This window comes from Entelurus aequoreus, linkage group LG02, assembly GCF_033978785.1.
Source record: "Entelurus aequoreus isolate RoL-2023_Sb linkage group LG02, RoL_Eaeq_v1.1, whole genome shotgun sequence".
NCBI lineage: Eukaryota > Metazoa > Chordata > Actinopteri > Syngnathiformes > Syngnathidae > Entelurus > Entelurus aequoreus.
In genome coordinates, this window is record NC_084732.1 from 32,890,586 (window position 1) to 32,905,279 (window position 14,694).

The 14,694-nt window shown below is 37.6% G+C and overlaps 2 protein-coding genes across 2 annotated transcripts in view; one reads left to right on the top strand and one right to left on the bottom strand.

Moving 5' to 3' along the window:
* Positions 1-2,128, bottom strand: part of nip7 (NIP7 nucleolar pre-rRNA processing protein) — an 8,489-nt gene extending 6,361 nt beyond the window's left edge. Inside the window, exons 1-3 of the mRNA XM_062025433.1 lie at positions 1,928-2,128; positions 1,762-1,848; positions 862-1,000 (exon numbers count right to left, since the gene is read on the bottom strand). Of these exons, the coding sequence (XP_061881417.1) occupies positions 862-1,000; positions 1,762-1,848; positions 1,928-1,983 (282 nt within the window). The 5' untranslated portion in view covers positions 1,984-2,128. The remainder of the gene's footprint in view (positions 1-861; positions 1,001-1,761; positions 1,849-1,927) is intronic.
* On the top strand, positions 2,107-14,186 carry cdc42se2 (CDC42 small effector 2). The gene is made up of 5 exons (XM_062025446.1): positions 2,107-2,216; positions 3,620-3,847; positions 7,731-7,832; positions 7,918-7,996; positions 11,076-14,186. The coding sequence occupies exons 2-4, from the start codon at positions 3,794-3,796 to the stop codon at positions 7,990-7,992; spliced, it is 231 nt and encodes a 76-aa protein (XP_061881430.1). The 5' UTR covers positions 2,107-2,216; positions 3,620-3,793; the 3' UTR covers positions 7,993-7,996; positions 11,076-14,186.
* The last annotated feature ends 508 nt before the right edge of the window (positions 14,187-14,694 follow it).

Genomic DNA, 14,694 nt, shown 5'->3' on the forward strand with positions numbered 1-14,694 from the left:
CCCCTGCGCTAGCTCATAACATCACATTAAGAGACACGCTTACGCGCTTAATTCAATACTCGCCGTCATTCCAGGTGGATTGACAAAAGAACTCCAGCCGCTAGATATTGGTGTCAACAGGGCATTCGAAGCTCGACTGCTAACTGCGTGGGAACAGTGGATGACAGAAGGCGAATACACGTGACGTTCACCAAGACAGGTAGACAGCGCCGGACGACATACGCCACTATCTGCCAGTGGATCGTAAATGCCTGGGCTGATTCAGTCTCAACTGTGGTCCGAGCTTTCAGGAAGGCAGGAATTGTCACTGAACTGCTAAACAGCAGCGACACTCACTCCATTAATGACGACTTCGACGAGACGGAGCCGGCCATGTTGAATGCCGTATTCGTTCAACTGTTTAATTCGGACACTGAAGAAGAAGAATTCGAGGGATTCATAAAGTGAGCTTTACATGTTTATTTTGTGTGTGGTGTTGTGTAACATTAACGTCTGAGCAACGTTGAGTTATTCATATATTGTTATTGCTCTGCACTATTTCGAGTGTTACTATATTGTGATAGCACTAACGTTTGATTTACGTAACACGAGTAAATCAGGTGTTTATTCATTTTGGGAGTGAACAGAGTTGTCAGAACGCTGGTTTGTAATCTATTAATAAAGTTTGACTGACCTATCTGACTGTTTTGTTGCCATAGGTGCGCCTTATAATCCGGTGCGCCTTATATATGAACAAAGTTTTGAAATATGCTATTCATTGAAGGTGCGCCTTATAATCTGGTGCGCTTTATAGTGCGAAAAATACGGTACTGTACTGTGCAATCTACTAATAAAAGTTTCAATCAATCACTGTCAGCTCACCTTTGCATATGGAGCCAGGAAATCCAGAGCAGTGATGTGGAGCCGGAACTTCTTTGTTTTGGTAAACTTCCCAAAGCAAGTGCCCGCAGACACTAATTTATCCCGGGCAATGTTTGTAGACAGTTTTAGAATCCTCTCACTGTGAACCAAAGACGGAGACTCTTGTTGTATTAAAATGGATTAAAACAGCGTCAAAATAAGCACAACACCAGGGGGAGCTCCACTAACCACGTTAAACCCAGATTCCGAACTAACAAAGGTCTTAACTCATTCTCTTTCTATGCCACATCAATGTGGAATGCGCTCCCAACAGGTATAAAAGAAAGGGCATCTCTATCCTCCTTCAAAACTGCAATAAAAGTACACCTCCAGGCACCTACAACCCTAAACTAACACCCTCCCTGGATTGTTAATAATCAAATACAGATACTTTTTCTTATGCCTTATGCATTTCTCTCTCTTATCCCTTATGCATTTCTCTCTCTCTCTCCCCCCCCCTCCATATCCTACCAAGTCAGACCTACACTGTTCCAATATCCATTTCTCTGTTCTCAATTGTTGATGACTGATGATAACAACCAAACCTAACCCCCCCCCCCCCGGATTGTAAATAATGTAAATAATTCAATGTGATTATCTTGTGTGATGACTGTATTATGATGATAGTATATATGTGATAGTATATATCTGCATCATGAATCAATTTAAGTGGACCCCGACTTGAACAAGTTGAAAAACTTATTCGGGTGTTACCATTTAGTGGTCAATTGTACGGAATATGTACTTCACTGTGCAACCTACTAATAAAAGTCTCAATCAATCAATCATTTGGTAATCCATCCATCCATTTTCTACCGCTTGTCCCTTTCGGGGTCACGGTAATAAATAAATAAAAAATACCTCATGTAATATACGCGATCATGGTGAAGCCTGAAGCAATATGTGCCGTCCGGTCTGTCGACAAGGAGCTTGATGTTTTCACCGATGCTGTTATGAGACAAATACGCCATTTACAAATCACATGCACTAGCTAACATGCGTCAAAACGTGCTCTCACTGGACTTACTATTTAGACAACTTCTCAAACAATGCTTTCGTCTCCTCGTCAGTTAGCGGTCTCATTTTTTTTGTTGGTCTTAATTTAAAACGATTATCTTGGAATAAATGTACGCCCCAAGAAACAACGTGTGCGCGTGGGTAAAAAAAAGCACACCGGAAAAGGACGCACTTTAAAACGGAAGTGGAGTGAATTTAAAACGGAAGTGGAGTGAATGTCTCAAGCTCCTACTTCCTTGTGTTGTTGCGTCCTGTTACCTATTCAGTCCATCGTACGCTTGGATCTGGGCAAACGTCTGGTAAGATTATTTTTTCCCGAAATGAAAATACGTTGCCGTTTGTGTAACGAGTTGCAACGTACGAGATTGTTGTTTTGAATTGTCTTGGTTTTTTTTTACATTTGGCTTGCAGTTTAGGAAATAGGCTAAGTTAGCATGTTAGCTTAGCTTAGCTGTCAGTGGAGAAAAGCAGTAAAAAAGGAACAGCGGCTAGCAAGCTAACCCTTTTTGCGGCTGGTGTTAACACAACCAGTCACGGAATACTATATAATAATAAAACATAATGTGACATTAATTAATCATATTTATTCTTTTTCTTGATTTTTGACGTTAGCAGTCGGCTCGTGAAGGTATTTCTTTTTAAATGATCCGCTACGGTGATGCACAGTTACATAACCCTCATTTGTTTGTAAATAGCAATTACGCCGTGGTGCGGTAATCCAAGATCAGAAACACAGCAAATAATCCCCTTTTTGAGCTGCAATATATTGATTTAATGACTAGTCCATCGTTGGGTTGGGAAATAAACCGGGTTGTCGGTTAGTGTAAAAGTAAATAGTGGCCTGTTGACATTTAAAGTATAACGAGTCTCATGACCATTTGTCATTAATCAAATATGACTGGAATCTACTTGATAACATTATAAACGCCACCTTTTGAAATATGTTAGCTCTGTTGCATATATTAAAAAAATATATTCAATGTTCCAAATAATTTTGCATTAGTTGGATGATGGATCCAGCATTTCCCTCCTGTTTGACCAAAAAATATTATTTTCTGTTCACCATCAGGGTTGAAATAATTAGGCTATTGTCTCCCGACATGACATCCCTTGGGACGGCTTTAAATTCAATTCCCTCCAAACATAGCCTGCCCTTCACATTCCTTCATTAGTCTTCTCTCCCAGCCACATTCCCATATAGATAAACAGGGACTGAGCAAATGTTGATTGATTGAGTGAAACTTTTATTAGTAGATTGCACAGTTCAGTACATATTCCGTACAATTGACCACTAAATGGTAACACCCGAATAAGTTTTTCAACTTGTTTAAGTCGGGGTCCACGTAATCAATTCATGGTACAAATACTGTATATACTATCATCATAATACAGTCACCCCAAAGATTACAATAAAATAGCCTTTACATGACCTGGTGTAATGAAACACATCCCTAAATAAAACATGACTTATTGACAATTTGTCTATCATAGGTCACTGCACAGGCACATCCGCTACATTCTGACCCAGTTTCTGTTTTATGGCCTCCTGTTATTGCAAGCATGTCTTTGCTTCTTCATACGCCACATTTTTTTCTTTCGTGGTTACTCGCCACAAGCTTTAAGGTGGAAAAACCGATCATACCTGTGAATGTGTTGTAGAAGTACTTGCTTTGAACTCATTATTTGGACTTTTATGTTTTAGAATTATAGGGGGGGGGTTCCTTGTATTGGGCCAACCGTTCATGCCCCTCGGAGAGGCCGCTGTCAGTTTCCACTGTGCGTCTGCGGCTCTGCTGACATCATACAGGAAGACAAACGGTCGAGTGGCGGCTGAACAGAGACAGGAAACCGCTGCAGCTTCGTCACGGGCCTCAGGATGACTGAATTCTGGGTTTGTTTCAGCTGCTGTATCGCCGAGCAGCCGCAGCCTGTGAGTATTACGCATTACTGCACAACATAGTCATTGTTGTTTCTGTTGTAAAATAAATGGGGGAATATCGAAGGTACCCTATCAGCCACACACAAACTATCTCAACCATGCGTGTTGCCTCATACTCTGTTTACAACAAACCGTCTCCAGTAAAGTTTCTTTTTTTGGCTAAGTATATACCTCAGTTTTAAGGTCTCAGTTCGGTTCTTTTTCAATACACTCTGGTTCGGACAGCTTTTAGAACACACACGCATGTTCACAACGTAGCATAGTTCACAAACATTTGTCATAGAAAGCAGTACAAATATTCGTAGGAGGAGAGTAAGACGCAATATCAAATCATTTTGCAGTAAATTGACAGCTCAAAAATCATGTTACACTGGCTGGTATGTACAGTAATTAGCAGAAATTCATTAATGCCATGGCGACCCCAGATCACCTATTATACTGGTTTCTAATAATGTAGGATCAGCCCAGACACCTCATGTTGTTTGTGAAATTGTCAACACAATGCTGTTATACAGAATGACCACTGCTTGTGTTTACAGCATACTTTTTGTAGCTTAAGACTCTAGCTGCACTATTATGATCACAATAATAATCATGGTTACTTTTCTTAATATTGAAGTCACGTTTGTTTCAATATGTTAGGTAAAACATATTGGTATTACCTAAAGGTCTACTTGTGGTGTTGGAGTCCCCAAAGTGGCGAACGACATCATGTAATTTGTAATGAAATAGTCTAGAAAAAAAAAAGGGCTAAATTAACGTTATACAAATATTTAAAGTCAATTTGTTTTTTTTGTTCATTATTGGTGTTAGCATGTAATATTTGACATCCAATTCCAATTACATTATGCCTTTAGCTTCATTTGATTGATTTTTGATGGTTTTAAAACAACAGGCACAGAGCCATTAGACAACCCCCCTTGAGCTAATCATAGATGTATTAGTTTGTAGCGTGAATCATGTATATTAAATGACAAAATACAGAAATATAGGTTGTTTAGCGTAAAGATTGTACTCAACATGAAAGAGAATTTTGATGCACATTTACATTTTGGCATTCCTTGGGTCCATACACATGTGCAGATACAGGGTGTGCATCAGTGCCAGCTGCTGGACTTTCAAGTTGGGGAAGTTTATGTCCAGCTACTCTTTAAACACGAATACAGTCTACAACAGGGGTCCCCAAACTTTTTGACTCGAGGGGCCGCATAGGGTTAAAGAAAAAGGTGTGCGTGCGTGCGTTTTTTGATTGATTGAGACTTTTATTAGTAGGTTGCACAGTGAAGTACATATTCCGTACAATTGACCACTAAATGGTAACACCAGAAATAAGTGTTTCAACTTGTTTAAGTCGGGGTCCACTTAAATTGATTCATGATACAGATATATACTGTCAGATATATACTATCATCATAACACAGTCATCACACAAGATAATCATCAGGGTATATACATTGAATTATTTACATTATTTACAATCCGGGGTGTGGAGGGGGGGGTTAGGTTTGGTTGTTATCATCACTTCAGTCATCAACAATTGAGAACAGAGAAATGGACATTGAAACAGTGTAGGTCTGACTTTGTAGGATGTGTACAGCATGTGAGAGAGTGAGAAAGTGAGAGTGTGAGAGTGAGAGAGTGTGAGAAAGAGAGAGATCAGAAGGCACAAGAAAAAGTATCTACATTTGATTATTTACATTTGATTATTAACAATCCGGGGAGGGTGTTAATTTAGGGTTGAAGTTGCCTGGAGGTGTACTTTTATTGCAGTTTTGAAGGAGGATAGAGATGCCCTTTCTTTTACACCTGTTGGGAGCGCATTCCACATTGATGTGGCATAGAAAGAGAATGAGTTAAGACCTTAGTTAGATGGGAATCTGGGTTTAACGTGGTTAGTGGAGCTCCCTCTGGTGTTGTGGTTATGGCGGTCATTTACGTTAAGGAAGTAGTTTGACATGTACTTCGGTATCAGGGAGGTGTAGCGGATTTTATAGACTAGGCTCGTCCGTGCGTGCGTGCGTGTGTGTGTGTGTGTGTATATATACACATTTATATATATATACTGTATGTGTATATATATATATGTGTATGTGTATATATATATATATATATATATATATATGTATGTATGTATGTATGTATGTATGTATGTATGTATGTATGTATGTGTGGAAAAAAAAAAATCATCAGGAGATTTTCTCCTGATGATTGAGGAAACCCCTCATGAAACAGGCCTGTAGAGATGAAGTAGTCTTGTGATTTTTTCCCACACATACATATATTGCGCTCTACCATGGTATTGAGCACTATTTTTTTGGGATAATCTACCGGTAATTAAGATATATATATATATGTATATATATATATATATGTATATATATATATATATATATATATATATATATATATATATATATATATATATATATATATATATATATATATACATACTGTATGTGTATATATATATATATATATATATATACTGTATGTATGTGTATATATATATATATATATATATATATATATATATATATATATATATATATATATATATATATATATATATATATATATATATATATATATATGTATATATATTCAGAGTACGATGATGTTACGTTATTGACGGGAAAATGCATTTTTAGACAATATGATTTGCCTTAGTGGCTAGGAGACACTGAGAGTAACAAGCGGTAGAAAATGGATTAGAAAGGACAGATTTGAAATATTAAGAAATAAAAAAAAAATTTTTTTTTTTTCAACTTGGGACTTCCTGCGGGGCTGATTTTGGACACTGGCGGGCCGGATCAAGCCCACGGGCCGTAGTTTGGGGAGCCCTGGTCTACAATAACATATGAAATATATGCAAAAATACTAGATTTTACTAAGAAAACATCAATTGGATTGTAACATTCTCAATTTCAGCTTTGTACAACGTAATTAAAGTTGAAAAGATGCTCTGGCAGTGGTTTATATTTTGAGACCGCTGATTGGCTCATTTTGCTGTCAATGAAAAAGGGATTTAGCCTCAGACAGAATATCCAATCATCATGCGGAAGTTCAGATAAGGCCAAGCCCACTTTCCATATGCTTCCAGAGGCGCCCAGCCTCCGTAGGCAGGACAAAGCTGAGCATTTATCCAATGACTGTCTCGTTTGGCGGCAGTGTAACAACCAACTCTATACTCCCCCATTGAAGTCAATGGACACTCGGCTTCAACAGTGTTTCATGCACTGACGCCACCACAATGAATGAGAAGAAAGTTACATTAGCTGTTGCGAAAGTTAGAGCATATTTAGTAAAATAAATGTAAACAGGAAAACTTATTTGACCAATTTTTTTTTATTTTTTAAAAATAGGGTAAGCTGAGCTTCCTTCTCAGTCTTAGAGCAATCGGCGAGAAGTGTAGGCACTTGACGGAAAAGAGTCTCCAAACTGTATTTAGCACAATTGATAGCCGTTAATCCTGTTAGTGCGACTCCAAGGAGACAAGCAGAGCAGTGTGTTGTGCAAGCCTAATAACAGCAGTGGGGTCTCTAACGCCTCCATGGAAGTCGCAGATGTGAAATGGGGCGACCGGTTGCAGCAGCCCAGAAAAATGTCCTTAATGCCGGCCGCCACGGTGTGGGGGTAGTCACGGAGCTTTGTGTGAAAGGGCTTGATTTGATATACAGCTTTTTGTATGTTAATATCGCCAACAATCACCCACATTGAATCGTTGAAGCCAAAATCTTCTAACAATAGTTTAGTTTCAAAAGATAGTATACTGTAGTAAATTTGTGGTAGCCACAGTGACCCGGTGAAAGCAGGTGAGAGAGAGATCAATTTTTTGTTGGACAACAACTCATGTTTGTTCTTCCCTCATTTTCAGAAACGGCGACGACGAATCGACCGCTCCATGATCGGTGAGCCAACAAACTTTGTACACACCACACACGTCGGCTCGGGTGACATGGGCCTGGGATTAGCCTCGGTGAGTATATGGATCTCTTTCTCCTCAAAAATACCAATGCTATAATAGTTTGACTTACTGAATAGCAACTGATGAATGCTTCCAGGTGGACCTGGTTCAAGCCCAGATGAAGTCCAAAGGTGGATACGTAGACGGCGGCTCTGAAGGGTCACAATTATAACGAGGTGAGAGATGATCTGCAGTAAATTGTTGTACGTCGACAACCCGATTATACGTTAAATTGGAATCTGTATGGTCATATGAAAGAACAAAAATATAAATAATCCGTTCCAGGGTCAAATTTTCACGGTCATCATAAAACCTTTACATTAAAGTGTTCTTTATTACTCACATTTTAACATTCTTTACTATCACAGATGTGTAAAAATAATGATTTTCAAATAGCTTAGCACCTACTAATGGACATTAAATTGGTTTTAGCATCTTTAATGTACTAAATGTATCAAAGTTTAAAAAGTGGCCCACCCAATTCTTTCATTTGTCAGTATGCCGCCCTTTTGGAGGCACAAATTCTGAATTGTAGAAGTCCAACTTCAGAGTCATACTAAATAGTTTAAATGTAACATATGACAGTTTTCTGTCACACAACACAGAGAATTTAATAAAAATAATTTAAGTTGACATATTAAACATATACACTCCACATGAGTCATGTCGACTTTGCTGGTCTAATTACTTGATTTATTTTGTTATGAATTGTCCTTTGTGAAAGAACAACAGACGCTTTTTGACCGATTGCATTTCCTGTTTCTGCACACCGGCACAAAAGGAACTTGTCACCCAGAACAACATCTGCTTTGATTGCAGCAAACCATAACCATGACAACTACAACTCGGCAAGGCTACTTTTTGCTCACGCGCCTCTTGTTTGCCTTGTGACTGTGACTCAGCTCATAGGTCAGTTATTACTTCTAGCCATAATGATTGCCATTATGGGTGGCCTAATACAGAATACATTCGCTGGATTGGTCATTAAAGGGGACCTGTGATGATTTTAATCTACATATATAAAACTTTCTTGTGGTCTAGATAATATGGATTGCATTTGCTATCCAGAAATTATTCACAGCGCTTTAATTTTTCCACATTTTGTTATGGTGCAGCCTTATTCCAAAATGGTATACATTTGTTCTTGTCCTCAAATTCTACTGATAATGCTCCATTATGACAATGTGAAGTTTATTTATTTATTCTTTAATTTAGCGAATTTATTAAAAATAAAATAATAAAAAAATCACATGTATTTATGTATTCACAGCCTTTGCTCAATACTTTGTTGATGCATTTTTGGCAGAAATTACACCCTCAACTCTTTTTAATTACGATGCCACAAGCTTAGCATACTTATCTTTGGGCAGTTTCGCTCATTCCTCGTTGCCCATTCCTCTTTGCAGCACCTCTCAAGCTCCATCAGGTTGGACGGGAAGCGTTGGTTTTCAGCCAGGTTGTCTGTGTACATTGCTGCATTCATCTTAGTCTAGTCAGGGAGGTGACCAAGAACCTGATGGCCACTCTATCAAAGCTACAACATTCCTCTGTGGAGAGGAGAACCTTTCAATCTCTGCAGCAATCCATCAGTCAGGCATGTATGGTAGAGTGGCCAGACCGAAACCATTTCTTAGTAAAAAGTTTGCCAAAATGCACCTGAAAGACTCTTAGACCATGAGAAACCAAATTATCTGGTCTAAAGAGAAAAAGGTTGAAATCGTTGGTGTGATTGCCAGGCACCATGTTTTGAGGAAACCAGGCACCGCTCATCACCAGGCCAAAACCATCACTACAGTGAAGCATGGTTTTCAGCGGCAGTAACTGGGAGACTAGTTAGGATAGAGGGAAAGATATATGCAGCGAAATACAGAGACATCCTAGATGAAAACAGCTTTTCATCCAACCTTTTGGATTTTGAGCGGTGCTGCAAAGAGGAATGGGCGAAACTGCCCAAAGATACGTTTGTGAAGCTTGTGGAATCGTATTCAAAAAGACTTGAGGCTGTAATTGCTGCCAAAGGTGCATCATCAAAGTTTTGAGCAAAGGCTGTTGATGTGTACATGTGTTTTTTGTTTGTTTTTTAATACATTCGAGAGACAAAAAAAAATAATTTTCACATTGTCATCATGGGATATTGTGTGTGGAATTTTGAGAACAAAAATGAATTTATTTCATTTTGGAATAAGGCTGTAACACAACAAAATCTGGAAAAATGTAAGCGATGTGAATACTCTCCGGATGCACTGTAAATATATATCTTGAAGTCTTCTACGCTATAAACTTTGTATAGATTAAACCTGTCACAACATTAGGTAGACCTACACACTCACCCATTGATTCAGAAAGTGTTTTTTTTATTTTTTATGTCACTGCATGAAGCACGTTGTCGTTATTATGCACATGCCAATTTTATATCAAAATAATTCTTTATTATGTCTTTCTTCATAGCCTCTTTTGTCTGAGAGCTTTACTTTACATCCAAATAAGTACGCCTACCTCGTTGTGACGTCACAATGTAGCTGCACTGCAAAATCCTGTAAACAGAGGAATCCTAAACTAAATTGCATGAACCTTATAAATTGATGCTTTGGCTTTGTTCAACACGAGTTTCCAACATTGTAACATTTGTAAGTCAGAAAAGACTAAAATCATCAAAAGTCCCCTTAAAGTACTCTATATCAAATACAAGAGCTGTTTCACTTATACTTTTTTTTAAAGATAATAATGAGCATTTTGATAATTACCTAGTCATAAAAATGTTTTTTTTTCCTTTAGTATGAAGAATAATGTTGTCTTACATGCTAACATATAAATATTCTAATTTAGCAATTTCCTGGTTATTGTAGTTGTGTATTACTTTACAAATGGGTGCGTTGTCATATTTTTGCTGCCTTATTTAGCTGCAGGTGAGGCACAAAATGTTTCACATATTGGACGCTCTTGTGTCCAGATTCCCTTCACTTTTGCAGGAGGTTCAGTGAAACCTCGATTCACGAACTTAATTGGTTCTTGAGCCTAGTTCGTAAATAGAAAAGTTAGTTGAAGCAAAGTTTTTCATAAGAAACAATGTAAATATGAATAATTGGTTCCAGCCTCTACAAAAGTTTAGATTTTAGTAAAGATTGAAAACAATTTAAAGTGCAATACAGTGCAAACATAACAAGGAGGTGATGGATTAACCTTCTACGTAATAAAAAAAAAGTCAAAACAGAAGAAGAAGAAACACGCTAACATGTGACTTTTCCCTCCTCACAGCCCTTCATTGTGGAAACTACTGTTGTTTATATGAGGAAGCAGTTCAGTCCTTCATGGACGCAGGACCAAAAGATAAAACTACTGCTTTTTCCCATAATGTTGTGTATATAATTTTTATTTTCCATTTCTTTTTTTGTTTTGTTTTATGAAAGCACTGCTATCAATTTGTTGCCATGCTGTTGCACTGTAAAGAGTAGCAGTTAGGAAGAGGAGGCTTTAATACGCTCATCATCTCAGTAAGTCAGACGTATGCTTGTGTGTATGCATGAGGGACAACTATTTTTGCTCTCGGAGCCCACGTCGGATGCTTGTATTTATTATCGCATTTGCAAACGGACCTCACGGTGGCTGGGCCACGCCGCGCAGTTGGAACCTTCCATTTCCGTCTTTTCCTTCTCGGGAGGTTTAAAAAAAAAAAAAAAGGTGGAAGGGGCAAATTAAGTTTCCTTTTCTTTTCTTTCAGAGAAATCTCATGATCCTCTGAGTTGCCTTCAGGGTCTCATTGCTGTTTTCTAATAATAAACTTGAATTGAGTAGAGTACACTGGACCACACCATGTACACTCACGCCTGCTTTAGGAATTCCGCTTTTTTTTTTTACACTCATTTACATCCAGTCATGTAGAATTTTAATAAACTGTTAATTTACTTATCTGTTGTCATGTTCTTTTTGGTTTTCATTCATTATTTATAATTTTTTGCAAAGGCAATGTTCCACCGGGTGCGTCTGCAGAGCTGATACCAGTCATTCGTCAACTTTCACCAGCTGCGCTGCGTCGCGTGTACACTCCGTCCCATCGCCGGAACAAATATGCAAGGTTTATATTTTTACCAGCTTTGGCAGTAATTTCGCACACATAAGGGAAGAAGGGGACAGGAACTTCAGAATAAAATGTTCCACGTTTCCGAATACCATGTTAAAAGCACAAAAATCAAGAAAACTAAGACAAATCCAAGCAAGTCCGCCCCATTTCTCCTTCTCCAGTTGGACCATTGTTGTTGAATTTATCCCACATAACAATTGTCTTGCCGCGCTCCGCACGCAGCCAGTGAGTGTTGGCGAAGCAGCACAAACGCACCGAGTGGAATCCCAATTTTTATTTTCAAAACAACAATTTTTCAGTTCAGTTTGTTTCGTACATGCATAGCCAGGAAAGACAAACAGTGCAGTAACTAAAATTGAAAGCAACATGGATGCCAGTGTTCTTCCACCTTTATGGACCTAGTGAATGTTCCACCTTTGCGGATTATTCACATGTGTTTTAACGCCGCTAAGGACATTTTTCCTCTGTTTTTTTGCTCGTCAGCAGGATTACACAAAAACTCCTTGTGGAGGTTTGGGGGTAGGGAGGCAGGGTTCGAAGAAAAAAAAAAAAAACCTAAATGACGAATGCAGGAATCGTAACCAGAAATTGCAAGCACATGCCGAAGGAAGGTGCACAATTTGCTACTCATCCAAATTAGCATTGTTTGGTCTCTGCCGAGTCTAATGATGTCGTATTTCCTCAAATAGTATGTACACACTCAACCGCAGAGTAGCAGACATGGATTTTGAGAGAAAGTGTTTTTGCCTTTAAGTAAGGGGCGGGGCTAGACATGCTGATGTCTTTAGTTGATTGGACACAATCAGCAGTTGCCATCTTTTTATTCTTGCTTCAATAAACCATCTGGAGGGGGAGCTAGTTGTTTGTTTCACCCAGCAATCAAGCAGACCATGGTGCCTTTTTTTTTATTTTCTCCCCCGCATCTAAGCAGTAGAAAATACATTTTTGATGTATAAAATACAATGCATTATTTCATGTGTGTGCATTCTGAATGTGCATTTTATAGATAATAGTATGATATTAAGGTACATCTATTTGAAGTGGGGTGTTTGTTGTTGTGATCAAGGACACACTCAACGAAGCATGGTGTTGAAAGAGTAAAGGCAATTATGTTAATGAGAAAATGTATGTCCAAATTATATGATGTTTTTTTTTCTTTTCGTTTTTTGTGCCAAAAGCCTCTTTTTTTTAATTCATATTCTGCAGTAGCGGTAAAAAATGGATAATTAAAAAAAAAAAAAAGTGAGAATGCATGCCTTTTTTAATTGATATTCATAATTCTTAATAATATTATTAGCCAAATGGGGGCAGAAAACATCTAAGACTATGTGAGATTTATTTGAGGTGAGGCATTTGTTTGTATTGTACTGTATTAAAGCCAATGTTCCTATTTGAGGAAATACGGTAGTTTTGCTGTCAGACTTCTAAGAGATGAATAATAATATTTAAAAACTATAAACGCAGTTGGATTCGTTTGTCTTTGGACCTGTAATGCCATCCTTACTTCATGTTGTCTGTTTTGATTGTTGTGACATTGTTTCGGGAAGCTTCTTGTATTTTATTCAGCGTTTTAAAAGAAGGCCTTAAAGAGAGCAAATCTAGTATGAATGTTAAGGACCCCAGTCAGGGTGGGAGGGAACATTTGTGTCCTCCATTGCTTATATAGCAGGATGTTGGAATAATAATCCTCTTGAATTCAATGCATGCGATGTGTGTGTCTCATGTGCATCCTGTGGTGTGTACAGCAGAATGTAACCCTACCATCAAGCCAGCAAACACATGTGTTACTGTCTGTACCAGGCAATATAAATATATATATAAATATACATATTTAACAAAAAAAAAATAAACCAGCCAGAGTCTTTATATAAAAGATCAACCATATCAACTCAGAAAAAAAGTATTTCTTTTAAGGACATCTTCAACAAACTGCGTTGTTTTAATATGTAAATGTTTTTCTTGTCCTGTTTGTTCTCCATCACCCTGGTGCTGAGTTGCAATACAACTTGTGAACAACAGGCTGTGCTAGAAGACTAGTTGAATGTCATTTTAAGAAATATAAACACATCCCTTTTTTTTTAGTCACAGCATTTTTTTGTTTTGTTTCATGATGTGAACCAACAAAAAAAAGTAATGATCAATATTTTTATATGTGCAGGTCGATACGTGTTGAGTTATTGTAGAAATGAGCAGTGTTTTATTCCCTAAACACTGCATGATATGTTGCTTATATAAGAAAGTCCATCTTTTTGTTGTGCAATGAGGAAATAAATGTCATGTCTTGATGTTTTACCACACGTCTCGTCTCTCTTTAAACTTACATTACATTACTTACCTGTTTAGTTATGAGAACTTACATGTAATATTTATTTATTTACTCATTTGTCCATTAAATTACCCACTCCCTTATTTATTCACTGATGTGTTACAGATTGAGTACAAACACAACACATTGCTATAAAATAAAAAGTTGTAGGATTGAATAAGCTCTGCTTCTTACTACTCCTTTTCGGACATGCTGGAATGAGAAATTGGAAAAATTATATCCATGGTATTGTAATTGGTTTTTGTTTTTTTTGTTAAAAAATGAACAGATCTCCACATTTTATGATTTACTTTACTGTATTAAATGTGTACTATTGAGTATACCGTTTCTCAAATGTGGAGATACATGTTTACTATTAAGCATTTATCAAAACAACATATACATCGTGTTAAGCCATAGAAAGGCGAAGACAATACACATTTAATTATTGTACTTTTTTTTTAATCACAGAAAATTCACCAATTTTACTC